The sequence below is a fragment of the Polistes dominula genome, unplaced genomic scaffold, assembly GCF_049000335.1.
Source record: "Polistes dominula isolate Pdom_NZ unplaced genomic scaffold, Pdom_raw_medaka contig_15, whole genome shotgun sequence".
Taxonomy (NCBI): domain Eukaryota; kingdom Metazoa; phylum Arthropoda; class Insecta; order Hymenoptera; family Vespidae; genus Polistes; species Polistes dominula.
Window position 1 is genome coordinate 2,473,306 of NW_028300915.1, and position 25,325 is coordinate 2,498,630.

Sequence of the window (25,325 nt, forward strand, 5' to 3'; positions counted from 1 at the left end):
ATAACAAGAGAGGGGGAAGAGCGTTTATTTTAACCGTGTATATGTATAATGATAACATTACGTGACAGTGAAGTAGCCGTTTGGAGGGGATGATGGGAATGCTATCCACAACGATATAGGCGACTTTTCAAAGAGTGGGGGTTGTAAACTCACGTGTTTTCAAACGTGCGGTAAAATGAGGAACAGTTCGAACTTGCGAAGATTTCAAGCGACATGATTTTGGTCTTTACTAGCGTAACCATCGCGAAGTCTTGTCTCCCGAGTGTTTTATATCAAATTCATATTATTCGATTAACCTATATGGACAGTTTTTTAGTTGATCGAATTATTCATTTCTCGTTTAATAAAAATATTACGAAGTGTACATTAATCCCTAGTTTGGATTAAACATTAAAAATTTCTTTTTGCGTGAATTTTAATTTTTATTCGAGTAGTATTTTTATTTTATTTTCACTTTACATATAAGACAATTGTTTTCTCTTTTCTTCGTTCTTTTATTTATTTAATAATTATTATTTATAAAGTGCGAAGTATGAATCAAACGAACATTTTTACCACGTCAGTGGTGTGATTATTATTAACGTAGAGAAAAAGATAAAAAAATAAACAGAGTTCTTCCTCAAATAAAAGTTTTACAATTCAAAGAAGACGAGATGGAAGAAACGTTAGCCGAAAATGCGAAAGTTTCGGACTCTGGTTATTCAAATACGTGCAGCAACAGTCAATCACAACGAAGGTATATACATATATATATATATATACATATTAATTAATTACTTTTTTATTTTCAAATATATGTATTTTTTTTTTAATTTATTTTACCCTCAAAAAAAAAACAAGCCAAAATGAGTTGTAAAAGATTAAGTATATTTAATATCGTGGAATATTACAAGACATTATTTGACCTCTTCAGTATGACGTAATTGATGATACGAAATTTAAATCTCTTAAATCTTTCCTAAATCTTTTTTATTTACTAACTTAGATTCTGTGTTGTAAATTTTACAAAAGTTTTTGATTAATTTAATAAATCATTTCTTTATTTTTTTTATTTTAATAAGTCATTATCGAATAAATAATATAAATCAAATGAGATACCAATTTAATAACAAAAATTATCTTTACATTTTTATCAACCAAAATCTTAAATTGTATTTTTAAATTAAATTTTTAAATTAAAAAATCTCTGTATGTTTTGTAAGTGAAAAAAATTAACAATAATTATATATCTAATAATTAATAAAATAATTTTTCAAAACAATCTACAAAATATATCTGTTAATTATAAACATTGTTACTAGTAACATAAACAAATGATAAAAAAATTGATCATTTACAACTAAACAATTAGTTCACTTACAATTAATTTATGAAAATAATCAGGATTCTATAAAACCTATAACTAGTATCTTGGATACTTGGCATTGACACGAATCCTTCGTATTGTAGGTGAGAGGTAGACAGAGAATGTAATGGTAAAGAGAGAGAGAGAGAAAGAAAGAGAGAAAAACATAGAAACTCGTATACTACGGTTAAGGCTAACTAGTCTCTCTTTCTCTTTCTTATTTTCTCTCTCACTTCTTACTTTTTGACGTAATACCCTCGATTGAATTTCCACGTTGCATTTAGCTCACCTATGCAGATATTGCAAAATGTGTACATTTAAAGGGGTCGACATAAATGTGAGCCACGTGTAATCGAAAGTAGATTTGGAAAGTTGATTTAGGATAAAAAAGAAAATACTTTTTCATGTAATACACACAAAAACAAAATAGGACAAAAATTATTGATCAATAATAATATATGTAATATATAATAAAAATTATTTGATCTAAAATAATATTTTTTTAAATCATTCAATTGTTTCATTTACAAATACATATAATTATATGCATATAACGCATAATATTATAATTTTATAAATTATTATTCTATAATAATAGAATATTATTATATTTATATAAAATTATAATTATAAATAATAATTTATAAAATTATAAAGTATTATATCGAAATTTGGAAAAATCCTCGTACAACATGACATCCTAGAACATGGTTTTATTCTAACATGTTTTTGTAAATCCCACCCCCATATTTACAAAATTGCAATATATAGTCAAATATTGCAATTGAAGAATATTTTTGTTTATATTTAAAATAAAAATTTCAATTTATAATATTTTAACTAATGAATTTTGTTATTTCTCGAATTAACAGTTTCCACAAATTAAAAGTAATACTAATGACCGTATAATACGAAGGTTTTTACCTGTATATTTCTATAGACATATATATATATATATATATAGGTATTATCGTATAGAAGCAACATAATAGTGGTAGATTTATCTGAAGTATCCAATTATAGACATAACACGGGGATAATTTGATGAAAATAATTGCTTTGTATACTCTGAGCAATATTCTTGGTTGACATTACAAATATAGTTCAAACTGTTAATTGTATTAAATGGAGACAAGTAAAGAGACAATGGATTACGAAGTTGTATTTATAACTATCTATAATAATATATACAGAACCATTCGTTTATATATTTTTAAATACAGTTATTTTTCCCTAATTACTAGCTTATATATATATAAATATTTAAATAAAAAACAAAGAAAGATGATTGAGAATATTGAATAATATAATATTGTTTTATTAATTGGACATTATTTAAATTGGAAATATATATTTATATTAATAATATATATTATTATATTAATTAAATAAATGATAATTAATAATAATAATATAAATTATTATTTATAATTAAATAAAAATAATTAATGATAATTATTTAAATTATTATTTATTTAATAATTTAATAAATATATACATAATAATGAATTAAATTTGATAAAATTAGATTGAATTTATTTTTATCAATACTTCGAAAATAATTTGTTAATTTCTTCTTTCATTTTTTTGTTTTTTTCTTAACGTCCTTGATTGTTTCTACTTTCAACAACGTTAACAAATTAAGCAACGAGTAATCTCAACGAGTAGTCCCCCAGTTTTTTTTTTTTTTAGCAAACGGTGTATAGAAGTCACGGGGCTAATAACGTGAACGAAACCTTCCTTATGCAATAATAATTTTTCCGGATCCGTGAGGTGCAACAAATGCAGGAGGAGAACCTGTGGCGTATTTTATTGATAGAGATAAAATGAGGACAGTGAAAGGCTAGAAAGAACTCGTTGTATGGGGGGCTGGACCATGGATCACGTTTGCCAAACATGTGATTCAAATGATTTTTCTAAATATCAAACGGGTTTTTGAGATTTTGTGTCAGCAAGTAACATGATTTTTTTAACCTGATTCAATCGGCCAATAGGACGAGGCCGTTTCAACCACTTTATAATATACCTTTCTTTCATTACAAGTCCTAGTATCTTTCATGAGGTTGATCTAGGACAAGGAAGTGATTAGATCGTTCCAATAATCGATTATTTCCCAATCTTTAGAATTAATCTGAGGAATTTATTTAGTTTTCCTTTTTTTTTTGTGAATTTGTAAGGATTCTTTTTTTTTTTATGTAAGGTCGTATTCTAATTGATTTTTTATTTTATTTCGAATTTTTATATTTATGGGCATCTACGATTTATTGTTAATTCGTTTAATTATTATGGAAAAATTAATCTTCGAAAATTAATGTGTATATGTTATAATTATATATATATATAATAATAATAATAATTATAAATATTATATATATATATATTACTATAAAATTATATATATGTTATTATATTAATAATATAGTAATATAATATTATTATATATAATTATTAATAGAATATAATTAAAAAAATATATATTATATTATATATTATATAAATTTAATATTAAATAAATTATATAAAATATTTTTTATAAATTTATTATATATCTATATATATATATATATATATAATTTAATATAATTTAATAAAATGTTATTATTATTTTAATATTATTGGTACTTCTATATAAATTAATATTAGAACAATTTAAGAAAATTCATCTTGTTTTTTTTTTTTTTTAATATTTAAATATTATTAACGAATGAATTTTTATTTATTTATTTTTCTTTTTCAGTAGTGGCAGTTCGATATCCAGGAACAGCATTTGTTCGGAAAGCAGCGGCTATTGCGGTAGACGCCCTTCAACTTTTGGTTCAAGGTATTTATTATTTTTTCAATCGATTTTTATAAATAACTGTTTAACTATTGGGTATATTTACGAAGGGTTTAAATGTGTCATCAAAGATGTCTATAGATATGATGAAACCTTTTCAGTTATTTTCGTTGCAATGCAGAAGGACGTTCAATATCTTCGAACATTCTTCAAAATTATTTTTATTTAACAACATTAAGGATAGAAAAATTCAAATAGAATTTTATACACTCTTTAATTATTTAATAATATGTGTGTATATTTTAATTGTTTTTTAAATTAATTCAAAGTGAAACGTAAACGTGATAATACTAATTACATATATTCATACACAAACCACACACATATAATATGCATTTATATTGCATACAAATGTGTAAACTCGAATATGAATCCTTTAATAATTTTAATTTTATTTTCCATTTGTTTTTTTTTTTCTTAACATAGATGCAAAAAAAATACATGATTTATAATATGAAACTATTAAACAATTAATTTAATGATTAAAGAAGAAGAAAATATTAAAAAAAAAAAAACAAAAAAAACCGATGAAAAATATAAATAATACGATAAACAAATTAATTTCAATTGAAATTATATTTGACGAAAGTTATTCGATTTTTGACATAATTTATATTCGTGCATACTCAATGAACGAGAAAATTTGTTGCAATGATGATCTTGCCTGTTGCATCGTATGAGAAGACCAAAAAAGAAAAAAACGGGTCTTATATATTTGTTTTATTGTTAGTTTAAGAAGAAGCTACGGCGTCATAAACATTAACTCAAACGTGTCGTGCCACGTGCCTTTCGTGCAGTCCGTTAATGCACACCACTGATATACTCGTGTATAAAGTTGCATAATGGAGATAGACGGAGAATTATAAGAAATGAAGTGTTCGTGTGTTGTCTTTTAACGATTATTATTATATATATATATGTATGTATATGGTGTGTTCTTAACTAAATTATTCGATATTTTTATTCAGTAGGATAAAAAACATTATATTACTATTATAAATAGTAATATTATTATATTATATTATGTTAGTGTATAGAATATATATATATTATATAATTTATTTATTATTAGAGAGAGAGAGGTATTATATTATATATTATATTATTTTAATTATAATAATTAATTTAATTACAATAATTAAATTCTAATTAATTATATATATATATATATATATGTATATATAATAATATAATAATATATTAATATATAAAATAATATAGTATATATAATATTAATATTAACATTATATATAATTATTTTATATATTAACTATTATATTTTATATTAATATTAATATTAATATTGTACCTATTATTATATTATACCATATATATATATATATATATATATATATATATATATATATATAGGTGGTTACTTTAAATATTTATAACAATAATTCTATTCAAAATACAAACAAAAAAAGAAATGTTCATCAATTCTAAAAGTTTCTTATTCACATCACTACAGTGTGTCCTTTGTACTGCATAAATATTAAAAAGTGTTCATAATTGTGTGATATAATTTATAATTAGTTAAAAATGAATCTTGATGAACCATAATTATCCATATCTGTTTATACTTTGATAAGAAAGAAGACAAATATTTTGTTCATATTCATTTCTAATTATATGCACGTTGAAAGGAAAGTAAAACATGTTATACAATGTGTATATGTCGAGTTGGATAGAATCTGAAAACAAAACAAAAAAAAAAAGGGTTCACATAAAAAAAGTAACACTTTCTCCGGTAAATTGCATAATGTACTATTCGAGCTTAGCTATTACTGTTATATCAGGGCTTTATATCACGAGGTTTTTGTTTAACCATCCTTCCGGGAGAAAGCTATCAAAGGCTATTACGAATATTCAAGATACTTACGCGTTGGTAGTTTATAAATACGAATATCTACATTTAATAGCTAATTGACAAATGTTTTTATAAGATAAAGAAAACTACTAGTTTTCCCTTTTCATCGATTTCTTTATTTCATGTACTTGAATAATTATATTTTTTCTGATCTTAATGCGTTATCTTGTGATTTTTTTGAAATTAAAAAAAAAAAAAAAAAGAAAATACGGACAAAAAAAAAATAAGAAAAATTTCAAACACGTGAAAAAATGAAAAAGCTTTTAAAGTTGTTTTTCATTTTTGTTTTTTAATTAGACATCACGTTTGCTCGCACGCGTTTGATTCATTCTATATATATATATATATATATATGTATGTATGTATGTATACTTTTTTTATAGCAACATACGTATACGTTATACTTGTATATTTATAGGAAAACGTATACGTGACTTATCGATTACGTGATAACGTTATTTCCTTTGTTTTCTCTTTATTTCATTTTTTATTTTGTTAAAACGACAAAGAACATACACGCGGATACTCGAGAAATGTCAATTATTTTCATTAAAAAAAAAAAATAAAAATAAAATAAATAGAAACAGGAATATTTGCAACATACATATGCATATAATATATATATATAATACCTATATAGGATGATAGTAATTTATTATTAATATTTTTAATATATTATTATAATTAATTAATATAAATTTATTAATAATATTATTAATTATTTATAATATTATATAATATATAATTATATATTAAATATAATATATAATTTTTTATATATAGGAAAATATAATATTGCATTTTATTTTATTATTAAATAAAACGTTATAATTATAAAATTCTATAATAATTGGGTGAAAATTATAAATTTTGAAATTATTACAAATTATTTTTCAATTATCTATATTATATATATTTTAACATTTTACATTATAGATAAAATTTATTTTAATAATATATCTATCTATATAATATTAAATTTATTTCTTTATTTATTTTAATGTTATATCTATATATATAATATTAAATTTATTTATTGATTTATTTTAATGATATATATCTATATAGATATTTGCATTAGAGATAAAATTGATTTGAATATTATATCTATATATATAATACATGTATCTATATATATATCATTTATATGAATCTTAGTAACGAGGCAGTACCCCAACCAATCAACAAAAGAAAGGATAAAGAATACAAGAAGAAGAAGTCTAAAACATCATTGGTTGTTAATGCTGAGCCAGAGATTATTTTGAGAAGTACCGGAAAGTCATCGGATAACGCGTCCTATAATTTCGTCACCTCAACAAAACCGACACTTGAGAAACAAACAGGTTGGTTACTATTCAATTATATTGGGGGAGAATCGTACTTTTAACATTTTTACAATACACATTTTTAAATAATTCTTCCAATTGTGTGATAAAAAAAAAAAGATACTTTACGTATTAATAGATGAAATTTAAAATTAATTTCTATTAAATTTAGGAATCAATATTATTTTATTTTCTAGAAAATATATTATACAGGAAGCTTATAATTTATTCTTCATTTTTTTTTTACGTTGTCATTTTTATATTATTAATTTTGATATAATAATTTTTAATATCATTTAAAGGCAAATACGTAAATAACAAAGTGCGAACATGAAATGATGTTTATTTTTGTTGGTTTAGAAATTATCTTGTAATAATCAATTATTTGGTTACATGTTACACCTTTCATCTAGCATTTTGATAGATTATTATTACATTTTAATTATAAGTCTTTAAATAATTTCCCTGTAGCATTGGGCCCTTAGTCCGTCTCAAATATTTAAGCATGCAATTTATAATTATACATCGACGACAAATTTCTCGTCATATTAATTGTAATAAAAAACAATGAAACAACGTAATTAATATCGAACAATGAAAAATAGTATAATAGGTACTTATTATTATTATTATTAAATATTATATTTACTTATATTAGATAATTAATATATGTATTATATATATATAAATGTTTCTGAATCTTGGTTATTATTAGCTTCCAATGATTCCTCAAGGTATCAAGCTGTAAAAATATCTTTTTACAATAGTTTTACAGGAGTTTTATAATAGAAAAGGATACACAAAGAGAATATAAAAATATAATTTCAAAATGAAAAATAAATTTGAGTCTAAAAATATGATTGTTGTCATCGTAATTAGGATTATTATTATCATATTGTATAATTTGGAAAACAATTTATATTCATTTGTTAAAAGTATCGTTGTATACTCAAAGATAGAACGGATCTTTCCCTGTAATGAATGTCATTTTACATAATACAATCACGCGGCCACAATTTACGTAATTATTTACATAAGTTTTAATATTAAACCGTTTTCCATTAACGCTTTAATAATGCAATAGATTCTACAGTTCTCTTCAATAATCAACGTTTCGGCACGCCTTTATTTGTTACGAGATCATACTTTCTCAAAAGATAATATGGTACATTATCAAAATAGATTCGTTGCACAATCCTGTTCCATTTTATGTCTTCATTATCCTTTAAAACAAAACAAAACAAAAAAGAAAAGAAAGAGAAAGCCTTATTGTCCGATACAATACATAACCTAATATTTCGAATTATTTTTATCCCGCGCATATTGAATTAAGTGATATTGGTCAACCATTGAGGAAACGTGCTGTTCATTTGTAACTGTAAATCATTTTCTATAATGCACTCGCATGTAATTAAATAATACTAATTACAAAAATGAATGTAATTATATTTATCTGTAATAGATAAAGTGTATAACACCCTTTATAAATACGTTTGTACATTATCGTAGAAAAAATCATGAATACAATCAGAATATTTGGATACATTTGAGGATGAGCTTGAATAAGTTTGATAACCTTGATTCAATAATATTTTTTTTATATTATTTACGTATTATTTAATCGGACTAAGGGAAACAGAATATATATTTTGATCATTTGAATTATTACTCACTACCCTTGTAGCACACAATGTTACATTTGTATAAATATTGTGCGTATCTTTTAGAAATGAAATCTTTAAAAAAATCGTAAAATAATTGAACACAAATATAAAATAGAAAAATGTGCTACTGGGGAATAAAGTGGTATGAATAAATGTGTTCCACAATATAGTATAAGAAAATATAATTAAGAAAAAAAAAAGACTTGTATGTGCAAAGTATATAACAATAGCTTTTGTTAACGTATATACGAGAAGAAATAGCAACTGTAGAATTGGTGGATGCAACGGATCCAGGAGAACACAACGGCGATACTCTGACATGCAGTCCGGAAACAGGACTTGCTTCTCGGTCAAATCTTCTGGATGATTCAAGTTCACAAGCAAATGTTAGTATTCATCGAAAGTTAGCAAGGAAGACTCTATTAGTAACACTTTGGTAAAACAGGGAATATGAATTGCAGAATGAGAATTTAGTTGGAAGATTATTTTGATGGTATTAGGCAGGTTTCAGGGGTTTATTAAGCATGATCGAGAAGCAAATAACTCTCTCTTTCTCTCTCTCTCTCTCTCTCTCTTTATATATATAGATTTACATTTAACATTTATATGCTTTTATTCAAGTTGATGGTTATCGGTGCCTTTTTTATTTTGTGGTGGCTTTATTACGATATACATAGGTAATTTATTAACATGGTGGTAGTACTCCGTTTGAAAGTACGGAGAAAAGTGGCTTTGTTCGAAGAAATGCCACAAATAACTTTCTACGTAATCATACATATAGAATATTATTAACAAATAAATATATTCTAAATATTATACATATTGATATTGTTGTTGATTATATTTTAAGTTATTCATTAAATAATTAATTCATTACAAACAATGATACGTAACTGTAACTGTATATATACGACGTTGTACACTTTTAATTATATATTATGTTACAATTTAGTAGTGAAATTTTGGTATTATATATTTACGTCGATTTAATTGATTAGATGAAAAATATTACATGCTGAATACTACGAAGGTAAAAGGATTTTTTGCCTTTACACGAATCTTAGTATTTAACACGAAGTGCAATTTTATGAGCGTTCAAGGATAAATAAATTATTTTTTGTTATTTATTAAATCTATTTATTATCTCTTCGTTAAAGATGATAAGCCGTTTTCTCTGTGCATAATTTATTATACAGCTTAATCCTAATATATTAATTATAATTATTGTAAAGATAGATGCACATTAACGACGGAAGCCTGTATTTATCAAAAATGCCACCTCAAAACATATTTCACTTTATTTATCTCTGTTATAAATAGAATTGTTGTTAGTAGAGTCCAATAAATTTTAATAACAATTTAACAATTAATAAAATATACATAAGAATAATTATAAGTTATAATAAATAATTTTATCAATGATATTTGAGAAAGAAAATAAATCAAAATCAAATCAAATCAAATCAAATAAATATCGTAAATCACGTCTAACAAATATTTTTGTACTCTCATATAGGATGGGTTTTGCGCGGTGATATCAATGCATGACGGCCTCGTGCTGTACATAACACCTTCGATATGCACAGCTTTAGGGTATTCAAAGGACGCTTGGATTGGTCGTTCTTTCATCAATTACGTACATTCCAAAGATAAGATTACATTAGCTGATCAAATTAAAAATGGTTTAGTATCATCTCAGAAGGATGATCCCAAAGGTATATTATAATTTCATTTTTCATTTAATACTATATAAATAAATATATATATTATTATATTATAAATAAACATTTCGTAATTGTATTTAGGAATTAATGAAAAGAGAGCCAGTTTGTTTTGTGGATTACGGAAAAACGTTAAGACTGATAACGTTACATTGAACAAGGATCAAGAAAATGCAAGATCCAATTTGTATCTTCCATTTCATTTGACATTGACTTTTCGAGATTTTCGTCATCAAGTTGTCGAACAACAACAACCAAGAGCCATGTTTTTAGTCGTTACTGCTCAACCGGTGCACTCAGCATACAAAGGTATCGTAATTCTAGATTACTAAGAACAAACAAATTAATCTAAAGAAGAAATACAATGATACTAAATTTTATTGTTTTATAATTATCCACAGCTCCAGAAGAAACAATAATATCTTCAATATTTACAACACGACATACCGCAACCTGCCTATTATCCCATGTTGATCCTGACGTTGTACAATATTTAGGCTATTTGCCTCAGGATATGATTGGATGTTCGTTGTTTGACTTCTACCATCCTGAAGATCTACCTTTCATCAAAGACATCTATGAAACTGTGAGCATGAATATCAAATTTATCAAAATTACAATTTAATCTTTGTTGTAAAAGACATCAAAACATCAGACAAGTAGGAGCAAACAAACATCCAAATTTCATCATCTTATTCTATTATAAATTGTCATTGTTGAACAGGTTATCAAGTTGGAAGGATCATCGTTCAGATCAAAACCTTATAGGTTTGCTGCTCAAAATGGAAGTTACGTTGTTCTTGAAACTGAATGGTCTTCGTTTATCAATCCCTGGACAAAAAAATTAGAATTTGTCGTTGGTCAGCATAGAGTTTTAAGAGGACCCATGGATCCTGATATATTTCGTGTACCACCTAAAAATGAATTCGCTTTTTTGACTAATATCAGCGAAGAGGTACTGAAAGAATCCAAGATCATACAGAACGAGATACGTACTCTTCTCGATGAGGTAGGTCTCTCTTTTCATACCGACGTCAATCAAGATCTTTCTCCTCGCTTATTATAAGAAGAAAATGATAAAAGTACATACAAATTTTGCAAAGTTATTTTAATTGACGTCTCACAAAATATATTATACATATGTATGTCGGCTACTGTAAAATCGTATAATCAGTTAATTCTTGAAATAACTGAGTAATGCATACAATAATTAAACGTTTTTGTGAGAGATAATGGAAAAAGAATTTTACTCTACACTTAAATTCATTATTTTATGAAATATTTGAATATTAAAGTATGAAATTAAAAATAATTGGATTTTATGTTAAAAGAAAAATATTCTACAATTTCCTTTCAATATCTGTTTATACTGCACTGTTATAAATTATATAAAGTGTATAATAAAATTCTTTTTTTTTTTGTGTCTTTTTCTTTAACAACGTTTAATTATTTCATGTAACACCTAAGTTATATTCAGTGAAATAACGAAATTAAACACTTTAACGATAACATATGTATACACTTTTGTTCTAATTAAATACATATATAACGACACGCTTATAATAATTAGTAAAGGAAAGGTCACGCGAGACACTGCTATCTCAAGTAAGGTGAATTTAGTTAAAAATCATTATATTTCATGTTAAAATATTTGTTTTCTTTTTGTTTGTTTTTCTTTCATCCGTACGAACATATAGAGCATCCAAAGGACATCAGAAATTACTGAGCACGATGTTTCAAAAAGGTGTAAGGACCTCGCGTCCTTCATGGAGAGTTTGTTACAAGAAATAAGGACACCAGCTCTTGGCAAGAATACCCTAGCTACGGACGACAGAAGTTTTTCGGTGACTATTAAGCCTACGTTTTAGTATCGTCGACACTGTCTTGCCCAATTTGGCTAGTAGTACGCTAAGCTGTGCTCTGGTGGTATGCTAGACAATATTTATTATTATATCAAAACCACGGGTTTTTTTATGACAAATCCAATCACATGGACATGGACAAATGTCACTTGAAATTTCACACGTTGGTTTTACACACTAAATGCAATTTAATTAATATATTTACGGTACATAGGTATATTAGATTAACAACCAAAATTCTGTCAGATAATGTCATTTCAAATTTCAACATGTATGAAACATGATAGAATTGTGTGACAGAAATGATGAGAGAACTTTCAGATCTAATATACAGGATGTCTCAGCTAAATAGAATTTTGTTCATTCAAATCTTTTTATTACAAATAAATGTGATACTTAAATGATCTCAATTAGCTGGGACATGTTCGTATATATATATATATATATATATATGTATATAAATTAATATACCATAAATATATCAAAGATATTATATACAAATAAGATTAATGGAGAAAAAGGAATTTTTTTCTAAATTTGTTCAAAAGAAGATTGATCAAAATTTGTATTTAAATGAAACATGATATTTATAAGAAATAATTTCTTTTTTCCTCCTCTTCATTGATCTTATTTTATTTGCATGATATTAAACGTAACATTACGGAAACGAAACGTTTCTGAAAACTTACATTTGATACATCTTTTCAGTAAGCAATTAGACATCTTTTGATTGCAATATTATCATCAACTGTACAAATCTATATCCAACTATTTATTCATCCAATTAAGGGGACCTTCTACTCTGAGCACCTAAAAAAAAGGCTATTTTCGCGAATTTTTTCCAAGAAAACTATAAAAGATATCGATCTAAAAGTTGTTGGGTTTGTTAAATTGAGTCTTAAACTATATAAATGAATTTTTATTTTTTCATTTTAATTAATTTTTTATTGCAAAAACAGTAGTATAAAAAAACACCTTAAAACTTTAGTGCTTTGGTAGCTCCATCAGAACTTGAGAATGGCTTACCTGAAACATAAAAGTAAAATGGTTTTATATTCTGTATGACTTCAGCTACAAAGTGACAGTTTTATATAAAAATTTTATTAATAAATAAAAAAAATGGTGGACAAATTACAAAAAAAAACGTAAATTTGACCTTTTTTTTATTGTTTTTGACTAAAAATAAATAGTAAAAATTAAAATATAAGAAAAAACTCTCCGTCACTTTGTTACAGCTCATGTGTAGAATATGTGGATTAAATTTTATAAGAATCGGTTTACTGGTTCGTGAGATACGATGGAGCTAGTATTTCAAAACACAGTTTCGAGATAAACGCGTTTAAAGTTTTTTTTTTCTACTCAAAATCGTTAAAAATTCTTACCTAAACTTAATCTGCGATGCCTGGACCGTACAATAGACCTTCTTCTTGTTCATATTCTTCAATTTCTTCCAGTCTTGCCTTCTTCCACTTTGATCTGGCATCTTTTGAGCACTCAGAGCTTCGACGGTTCGCAGATTCGATACGTCGGTCATCGCGTCTTTTAGCAAAGTCGATCGCTCCTGGCCCAAGTTTCATACCCATCGTTTCCATTATCTTCATCACTGTTTGAAATCCTTCGTTAAAGATACATGCTGAAACTTTGCACGCAATTTCAACAACTTTTTTGCCGTTAAACAGGTGTTTAGGTGCCATGTTCCATACGCAGTTATTAAAGCTTTCATTATTATTCTGCGTATGTCCACCTAAACATCTTTCCAGCAGTTCTGTCTTAGTCAGATCCTCATAAATAGGCTTTAGCACTTTCTGTACATCTTTAGAAAGTGCCGGAGGATGCTTGTATTTTTGCATCAGTGCCTTAGTTTTGAGGTACTTACACCAGTCGATGGAACACGTATGGTAATTATTATTATCTTTTTTTTTTTTTTTATGAATCGTGAGATATTATGATCCCTTTCTATTTGTAAGGAAAGATACAGTCTCCGTCGAAAGTGTACGAACAAGTTGAAATGAAAATAAATTAAAATGCAAACAAACTTTGAAAAGGGTTGAGAACATGGGAATCTGTTATTTTATAAAATTCAACTTCAATGATCAATTAAACATTTCTCATTTCTTTTTCTTTTTATGAAATAAAAATGTTTCCTTGTCGAAGATATTAGAATGAGAATTGAAATGAAAATAATAAGGGAAGTGTAAACACAACGCGGAAAAGGAAGAAGAAGAACAAGAATATGAAGAAGAAGTTGGGGTAGGGGTTGGTAAAGGTGAAAAGTTGGGGTGGAGTTATTCTTTTATTTATTTATTTTTTTTTTTTCAAGTCGAGTGATATTAATAATTTCCCATACAAAGTTTGAAAACAGGCCCTTGGATGGCCAATCGCCGGGCAAAGGATGACAACTAACGGCCGATCATTGACGTTTTCTAATAGCCCATAGAGGGCTCAATATCCAAATGATAACCCCGGCCCATTAATGGTAATTGATCATTGGCCGATTAATAATAGTTGATCATCGGCCCATTACCGGCATTTATTATCGGCCCATTACCGGCATTTATTACCGGCCCATTACCGGCAGTTATTATCGGCCCATTACCGGCATTTAATATCGGCCCATTACCGGCATTTATTATCGGCCCATTACCGGCATTTATTATCGGCCCATTACCGGCATTTATTATCGGCCCATTACCGGCATTTATTATCGGCCCATTACCGGCATTTATTATCGGCCCATTACCGGCATTTATTATCGGCCCATTACCGGCATTTATTATCGGCCCATTACCGGCATTTATTATCGGCCCATTACCGGCATTTATTATCGGCCCATTACCGGCATTTATTATCGGACCATTACCGGCATTTATTATCGGCCCATTACCGGCATTTATTATCGGCCCATTACCGGCATTTATTATCGGCCCATTACCGGCATTTATTATCGGCCCATTACCGGCATTTATTATCGGCCCATTACCGGCATTTATTATCGGCCCATTACCGGCATTTATTATCGGCCCATTACCGGCATCTATTATCGGCCCATTACCGGCATCTATTATCGGCCCATTACCGGCATTTATTATCGGCCCATTACCGGCATTTATTATCGGCCCATTACCGGCATTTATTATCGGCCCATTACCGGCATCTATTATCGGCCCATTACCGGCATTTATTATCGGCCCATTACCGGTATCTATTATCGGCCCATTACCGGCATCTATTATCGGCCCATTACCGGCATCTATTATCGGCCCATTACCGGCATTTATTATCGGCCCATTACCGGCATCTATTATCGGCCCATTACCGGCATTTATTATCGGCCCATTACCGGCATTTATTATCGGCCCATTACCGGCATTTATTATCGGCCCATTACCGGCATTTATTATCGGCCCATTACCGGCATTTATTATCGGCCCATTACCGGCATTTATTATCGGCCCATTACCGGCATTTATTATCGGCCCATTACCGGCATTTATTATCGGCCCATTACCGGCATTTATTATCGGCCCATTACCGGCATTTATTATCGGCCCATTACCGGCATTTATTATCGGCCCATTACCGGCATTTATTATCGGCCCATTACCGGCATTTATTATCGGCCCATTACCGGCATTTATTATCGGCCCATTACCGGCATTTATTATCGGCCCATTACCGGCATTTATTATCGGCCCATTACCGGCATTTATTATCGGCCCATTACCGGCATTTATTATCGGCCCATTACCGGCATTTATTATCGGCCCATTACCGGCATTTATTATCGGCCCATTACCGGCATTTATTATCGGCCCATTACCGGCATTTATTATCGGCCCATTACCGGCATTTATTATCGGCCCATTACCGGCATCTATTATCGGCCCATTACCGGCATTTATTATCGGCCCATTACCGGCATCTATTATCGGCCCATTACCGGCATCTATTATCGGCCCATTACCGGCATTTATTATCGGCCCATTACCGGCATTTATTATCGGCCCATTACCGGCATCTATTATCGGCCCATTACCGGCATCTATTATCGGCCCATTACCGGCATTTATTATCGGCCCATTACCGGCATCTATTATCGGCCCATTACCGGCATTTATTATCGGCCCATTACCGGCATTTATTATCGGCCCATTACCGGCATTTATTATCGGCCCATTACCGGCATTTATTATCGGCCCATTACCGGCATTTATTATCGGCCCATTACCGGCATTTATTATCGGCCCATTACCGGCATTTATTATCGGCCCATTACCGGCATTTATTATCGGCCCATTACCGGCATTTATTATCGGCCCATTACCGGCATTTATTATCGGCCCATTACCGGCATTTATTATCGGCCCATTACCGGCATTTATTATCGGCCCTTTACCGGCATTTATTATCGGCCCATTACCGGCATTTATTATCGGCCCATTACCGGCATTTATTATCGGCCCATTACCGGCATTTATTATCGGCCTATTACCGGCATTTATTATCGGCACATTAATGGTAGTTGATCATTGGCCGATTAATGGGCCCAGCAATGGGCCACGTTTTATTCAAATTATTAGCCCATTAACATCATCATAATTTAATAATCTATATATCATCATCTTCAGACAGTTATATATTTCTCTATGTCTGATCCCCCGAAAAATATACCTGACAATACGAAGGATTATACAGATTACAATAAAAAAAACTGCTTGAATAAACAATGAAAGAGAAAGGGATTGAACAAGATAAGAGTCGTCCGTGCGCGCCGAACGCTCAGGAAAGCGGTCCGAGGTAGTTACGTTCAGGCACCAAAAATGTAGTTAGAGACATCGAATCTTTTTGAAATTTTAGCACAATATTTCTACATATATATACATTCGAAAAATGTAAAAAAAAAAAAATTTTTTTAAATTGCGGAGTAGAAGGTCCCCTTAAGTAATTTCAAAATTAGATTGATTTTGATCAAAAGTGTCTTCCTGCTACTGAATATGGTAGATTTTTTTACAAAAAATATTCACAAACTAAAAATAGGTGAAGGTGAGTAAGGAAACTACAAATTAGTTGCAGTTGGTGTGTATTTTTTTTTTTTTATTATTATTTTATATAAAAAAAATAAGCAAGAATAATTCCTAAGAATTAAATGCTTTTCACAAGTAATTTTTCAATATTAGCGATAGAGTGTTTTTCTACAAAACATCTGCTATAGTAACAAGTAATATGTGGTGTAGTGGTAAGGAAAAAAAAACAAACCAAAGCCTACTAAGTTATTTTGGACGTAGTCACAGATGGTGAGCAAAGAAAAGAAAAAATAAATGTTATATAGGGCCAATGAAGGATAGAGTCAATTTCAAAATCTTGTAGGCATGTTTTTGGTAAGTCTTTACTTTTGTTTATACATTTTCAATATTTTATATAATATAACAATGGATAACGTGCAAAGCCTCTACAAATCGAACTTGATCGCAAGTCGTAAGAAGATGTTTATTTTTTTTTTTTTAACAACTTGTCGATAATAATTATCAAAGAAAAAGAAATGTACATCTCATTATTCTATAATGATCCACTTATCTGGATACCGCTTCTTATTATGGACGAAAGATGCCAATTTGAAGATTGATATTTCTAATTATAATTGAAGATCCTTGCAGTTCTATTTTCCATAGCCACTTTTCTTTTTCTCACTCACCATTTCTATCTTCTAACAAGATGCATGATACTTGAATCATATTTAAAATCAATAGTTTTCAATCACTACAAGTAGTATAAAATGATCTGAATTAATCAATACAATTTATGTTGTCGTACAATGAATCGTTCATATTCTTGATTCGATGCTGTGTGTTGATCCTTTTGTTTTGTTTTAAACAATTTTTACAGACGTTGAAATGGAGGCTAGTCTTTTTTTGTAGATCGGATTCATTCTCATTTGTCACGATCGACATACGATCGAGATTCGAAATTGAAATGATTAATGTTAAAAGGCTATAAATATATTCACTCACATACAAGGTTTTGAAACTAACTAATTAGATATTGAAATCAAATGAAGTCAATTCTGTGGTCATTCTCATTCGTTCGTACTTTTGATATAATGTTGTAGATACGATATTAGTTATTTCTCGTGATGGGTTTTGTAATTATATCCGAAAGTTGATGCAATTCGGGAAAAGGAAGCTAATTGGTATAGGAGTTTGTGAAATATTATTCTTCTTTTTGGATATCTATTGATCATCGTTGAACTTTGGTCAAACAGAAAAATATTTAAAAGCATGTTGTAAATACAATTTTATTGACAAATTGTACAAGCCCTAACAATATATGCAGCCGGGATAAAGGAAAGGCAGGCAGGCAGGTTTGCGGATAAAAGCGCAGGTTCTAACGCGTATTAGAAAATCACTCGTATTTCTAACAAAACTGACCCCTTTTGAATCGAGTATAGTGCTGTCGCAAACACAATTGCAAAAACTGATGATGACAATCTCGGTGACAATTTTTTCTAAGTCGCTACAATATACTTGTGAAGGGATCACGCAATCCCTTGTTACAGGAGCACGATAGCGTGATGCTTGGTGAGATATCGCCTCATCACGAATACTACGACAGCAAATCGTCTACGGAAACACCACCCAGTTACAATCAGCTTAACTACAATGAAAACATCGAGAGATTTTTTAAGAGTAAACCATCGTTTGTAACCATGTATGGTAGCGACGAGGAAATTTTAAATTTGAGCAACGATGAAGGTGGTAAAATTAGTCCTAATTCAGCAGGTAATCAATTACCACAAAACCTTGATTCGTATTACAATATGTCATTGATCTTTCTTCTTTTGCAATTATGCAATTCGTTTTCAATGATAATAGATGAGTTTGCTTTCTTTTTTCAGCAAGAAAATGTATGTCACCGATAAATGGAAGTGGTGCTAGCGGAAGTGGCAGTGCTGAAAATCTTAGCAGCAGTTCGAACAATATACCTAATTCCTCAAGGAGAGATAATATTTCAAATACAACAAATAGCAACACTACCACTACGACGGATAATTTTAAACAACCAATTCTAACCGAATCCTTGTTAAATCGTCATAATGAGGATATGGAGAAAATGATGATGCAAAAGCATCGAGAATTACGATCAATTATTAAAAACAATGATAAGTTAAAAGATATGCGTATAAAACCATCAATTGAGAAGATATCCGTGGATCAGAATAATCATTACGTTGGTCAATGTCATGGTGTCAAAAGAAGTGGTAGTCATAGCTGGGAAGGTGATAGTTTCAAGGTAAGATTTATTTTTACGATCTTTTGCGTTTCTTTTTTTTTTGTCTCTTCTGTTCGTCATTACTTTTGACGAGTATAATTTTTTATTTTTTTATTTTTATTTCTTTTTTATTTTTTTTTTTTTTTAAATATATTAGGTTTCGAAACAAGATGAAGTTTCCAGGACGAGCACTGCCGGTCCATTACCAAAAAATGTTTCTACTACTATCGCAAGTATGAGCGTGGATCAAACATCTACGGTGTTTCAAACCAATGGAAATATCAATTTGTGGCCATCCTTGGCAGTAAATGTACCATCAGCAACTCCTGTTCTACCATGTATTAACCAAAAGTAATTTTTTTAAATATATTTCTACAAAAATATTTGCAATATGAGACTTATGGGACTTATCTTCATGTTAAGAGACTCACCTTGTATATATACTAATTATATATATGTCTAACTTTTTTATAGTATGAATTGTCAAGCTATTCCAAGGATTCCAATGATTCCACAAATGATACCTGCGTATTACTTGCCTGTTCCACAACCAATCGATGTTCCTATACCAACAGCAAAATATTCTCAACCACCGACAAACATTATTCCTTCATCAATGCCAATGCCGCAACAAAGCCCATATAGTATGTATCAATTAATTAATAATTCATGTATTGGTATATTTATATTTCTTTTGCAACTTATGAAAAATCGGAAACATTGAGAACTTATAAGAGGAATATAGTGTTTGTTCCAGTATCGTATGTTGCAACAGCAATGCCCGGTGTTATGTATCCCCCAATAATTGGTACTTCAACTCCTGGAACAATGATGTATCAACCTTTTTTAATACCCGAGCAAACTTCTATGCCACAAGAAAATGCTAAATCTATGAATAATAAATGTACGGATAGAAAGAGACCAGCTAGTCAAGCAACAAGCATCAAGGCTGAACCAGGTAGCATTATGACTATGTCCGAGTCATCGAAAAAGGTATGCCTTTCTATTCTTCTAACATATTTATCCAGTTATTTGTTTAATGAATTTACTTTTTATTTTATTCATATTATAGGTGTTATCACCGGGTGAGCTTTTTTCTTCTTGTATCAGTAACGATGGTGGTTGTTCCAGTGTTGTAGACGTATCAACGCCAATAAATAACAAACAACATAAGAATATTGATTACAACAGTAATGAGTCTAGTTCTTCGAGTTTCTATAGTAGTTTCTTGTATAAAAGTAGTGAAAGTAACTGTAATCCTGATCAAAAGACAACCGATCAAGTTGCAGAGGTAAATGAATCTATATCTATATGTGTGTGTACAGCAAAAAAAATGTTAAAATATATTAACAAAACATTTGTATTTTTATATATGTGTATATATAGAACTTGCAACAAGCAGCAAAGGTAAAACATGCAATACACAGAAGAGATCCACCTTGGTTAGAAGGAGTCCAGTTAACACCAGAGTTGATATATGAGTATCAACTTCGTCCAAAGACCTTAAACGAAGTACTCGAATCTGACATGGATAGTTTAAAGAAAATTAGTCAACCACTTTTAGTGAACGAACAGTTAGGTCAACTTTATTTTGATTTGGAACTTGAAGGCTTTGGGACAAAACTGATGCTCGAGGATGGAATAACTTCTAGCGAAAGTGATAGTGGAAGCAGTAATAGCAGTTGGATTGGTCTTAAATCTCAGGTTAGAAACAAGTTTATTAATATTCCAAGAGGATTTCCCATGGAATCGATATAAAAACCTTTTATCAGTATCATCATTTATTTATTACTCCAGACAATGAACTTGCATTGTGTTTTATTCACTGCCTGAATTCATTTTTTAGTTTTCATATTTTAATTTATCCTAGTTTAATTTATTTTTATTATCTGTGTACATGAATCCACTTATGTATGAATATTGAGTACCTCAACATATACTCACTATAAGATATTCGTATGTTAGACAAATTAACGAAAAGAGGATACTTTTCTCATTTAATAATAAAAAAAAAGGATATTTCCCTTCTTATACGAATTTTTGTTACACATGCGAATGTTCTACTATGAGTATAAACAACCTTGATACATATTCCCATATTTACTTTGTTTTTCTTTATTCACATGAAAAAAATTGATTTACAATGTTCAAATTAAGCCAATCTATTCTTTTACATTCAGAGTATGAAAGGAATGACTGAAATTTTGATTTTTAACCATATTTTTGTTTAGTATGTACTATTTCATTTGTATAGTATATCATCAATTCCAAATGTTTAAATATTCCAATGACGATGGTCAGAAGCCAAAGTCGTTATACATATAATTGCAGCATAAGGAAAAAAGAAGAATGGTGAAATATGGTAGACTGATAATGATTCATGAGGAAAACGCACCCTTGCCGCCACCGTTACCTTCTCAGACAGTATCCTGCCAGCAAACATAGCAATATCAATTTTGTGTGCATTTCGTATTCTAAAGAGATTGATTCTTTAACGAAATTCACTGAAATAATTTTAAATCGCAATGATACCTCCAGAAACAAATGTTCTTATATGATGGGTACCATACAATTTTTCAGCACAAAAAAAAAAAGACAAAATAAGAAAAAGATAGAAGTGATGAGACCTTTCATAAAAATACTTTCATACTATATTCATATATTTTCTTTTTATTTCTATTAACTATTTTTCAGCTTTTAACATTAATATTTTATTATTATTCTAATATTTTATTCCAAAGTTATATGAGATTTTTTCAAATTACGTCAGAGAAATGTTTCCTCGAACTCGTTTGACATTCCGAGTGCCTCAAAATATATAGGGTGTTCCAATTTTTTCTCGTCAAACGTTACTAATATATTCTACAAACAAAAGTAAATCAAAAAAGTTATTTAAATATAAATTCTTCAATGTTTTATTTAAAAAGTTTTAATAACAAATACGAAATAATTAAGAAGTGGTTTTTCATCAAGAGTTAAGACTACAAATTTACGATGTATATAGAAAAATGAAGGAAAATGAATATAAAATTAATAATACAATAGATTTTAATTCTCGTAGATGTCAGTTCATATTTTTATTTATAACTTTTTAATAAAGCATTTATAAGTTTATTTATATGACATTTTTCTCTTATTTTTGCTTTGTAAAATATGTTGATAAAGTTCGACGAAACAAAACTGAGACACCTTGTATATATACATATATACACACACACACACACACACACGTTATTTTTAAAAGAGAAATAGAATTATATTAATTAATTATTACATCATACTTATATAAAAAGCAATTAGGATAGCTATTTTAATTTAATATGTTTTAAATGTACTTACAAAATGTTTAAAAATAAGTTGAAACACATTGGATATCTTAAACGTACACGTTACGGCTAAAAATTGTCATTTTTAATTCTAATATTGTAATTTTCTTTTCGCAATTGACTTTTTTATTCTATTAATAAGAAAAAAAAAAAAAAGAAACAGAAAATTAATTCTTTTTACAATCCAATATTTGTGCAATAGTGTTTCGCAAACGATCACATATTACATATGAATTACGTTAAAGATATATAATGTAAAATTAAAATATATAAGTAATATTTTTATTGTAGAAACAAAAAAGGAAAAAAATATTAAGAATACTATTTTCATAGATGTTATGAGACCGTGCATATATATACCTATATATATATATATCTTATATAATAATTCTACAAATACATTTTTTTCTCTAATGATAAAAAGAAAATATAATATAAAAGATTATTCAATATTTTATATACAATGTAGTTGTGTGTATTAATGCATGATCTCTATCTTATTGATAGCTCAGCTTGGTGTATTTGAAAAGTACAAAGAATATTTTTTACCAGCTTTTTACGTGTTCCTCCCCATAATATGAATGTCAATTTTATCAATCATTCAGTCTGATAAATGTGTTGTTTTGCATATAGAATTATCAAGTTCTTCAAATCTAGTCCAAAATAGAAATAAAAAAATAAGAAAATGATTTACTTCATGATCTATACTTTATTAGTAATGAAATGATAAAAGTTAATCATAAAACTGGATTCTTCGTATATCTTTTTATACGCTTTTATAAGAACGTTGTTATATGTAAACTATATACTAGATTATTTTTATTATAGAATATATATACGTATATATATATATATATTTTTTTAACTTTCATTATATTAAATGTTTGAATGAAAAATATTGTCAAGTTTAGAATCCAGAACATGATTTCCTTCATATTTTAATAATAATAATAATAAGAAGAAGAAGAATAATAACAATAAAAAAAGAATTATTTATTACAGAGTTAGCACAAAATAGAGTGATGTATTTTTTAATACATCCTCTTTAATTATTTGCATTAATTTTTCAAAAAGATATTCCACGGAATGTATTTTTCATCATTAATCAATAATTTTTGATAAATATTATCGACATTTTTGTGTATTAGAAATATAAAGGAAAAAGAAAAAAAACTATGCAGAGTTTTATGATCTTGTATTTTTACGTTGAAATTATTTATAAATAAATTTAATTTAAGTGTAATGACGATTTCGTAAAAATTGTTTATCTATTATTCGATATATAAATGTGACAAGTATAAAAAAAAGAAATGTTGGAAAGCATTGTATGGAGAAAAGTCATGTATTACTTATTAAAAAAAAAAAACTTTGTCAGATAAAAAAATTAGTTTGAAAAGACATAAGTGTATATAATAATAACATTGATATAAAGATTTTTATTAAAAATATCTGTAATAGTGCAGTCTGACTTCTTCTATAAATACAAACAAATATATTACTTTGTCTTTTTCTTGTACACAATAATACTTATTCTTATATAAAATAATAATATATAAAATATAATATAAAACAATAGCTCTTATATTTAGATACAATTTTTCATATAACTCTTGTATTTCGATATATATATATATATATCAATTTTCAATAAATATTACAGTCTACACGAAGGACGCGAAAACGTAAAAATATAAATCAATTAAAATAAATATTTGTTATACAAATATGACTTTGTAAATATATAAATTGATTATATATATATACAGAATGTATCGGCAAAATTTATCATCTGAAATATTTTTAAAGGATATACTCAAAGGATTCGTGAAAAAAAAATGTGACCATTAATGCATTTCATGGTTATACTCCATTTTGAACATCACAACATTTTCTTCTAATTTCAATTAAAAAAAAAATAAAAAATCTGTAAAACGTATTTAAAAATACATAGCGAGTATTTTTTCTAATTATTTTTCATTCAGAATAACACGAGGAATCAATTTATACAAAAAAAAAAGCAATTTTATAAGGTTCCAATTGAAAAGACATGAATGATCTCGTAAAAATGACCTTGAGAAAGTTTAATTTTGTAGTATAAGCATTTTTTTCA

General features: G+C 28.1%; 2 protein-coding genes across 6 annotated transcripts; one reads left to right on the top strand and one right to left on the bottom strand.

Moving 5' to 3' along the window:
• Positions 1-201: 201 nt before the first annotated feature.
• On the top strand, positions 202-23,904 carry per (period circadian regulator). 5 transcript variants are annotated; one of them, XM_015333753.2, is made up of 17 exons: positions 202-736; positions 4,083-4,166; positions 7,210-7,394; positions 9,296-9,426; positions 10,557-10,755; positions 10,846-11,070; positions 11,163-11,347; positions 11,486-11,770; positions 12,459-12,605; positions 19,153-19,399; positions 19,516-19,910; positions 20,047-20,240; positions 20,364-20,533; positions 20,635-20,882; positions 20,962-21,180; positions 21,276-21,593; positions 22,191-23,904. In XM_015333753.2, exons 1-17 carry the CDS (start codon positions 654-656, stop codon positions 22,212-22,214), a joined length of 3,339 nt encoding a protein of 1,112 aa, XP_015189239.2. In that variant the 5' UTR covers positions 202-653; the 3' UTR covers positions 22,215-23,904. The 5 variants fall into 5 exon arrangements, with proteins under 5 accessions (XP_015189239.2, XP_015189237.2, XP_015189235.2 ...); XM_015333751.2 differs by having other exon boundaries at positions 20,647-20,882; positions 22,221-23,904; XM_015333749.2 differs by having other exon boundaries at positions 203-736; positions 22,221-23,904.
• LOC149033164 (uncharacterized) lies at positions 13,228-14,473 on the bottom strand. The gene is made up of 2 exons (XM_089170212.1): positions 14,006-14,473; positions 13,228-13,649 (listed from the first exon to the last, which is right to left on the bottom strand). Exon 1 carries the CDS (start codon positions 14,471-14,473, stop codon positions 14,012-14,014), a length of 462 nt encoding a protein of 153 aa, XP_089026338.1. The 3' UTR covers positions 13,228-13,649; positions 14,006-14,011.
• Positions 23,905-25,325: the final 1,421 nt, after the last annotated feature.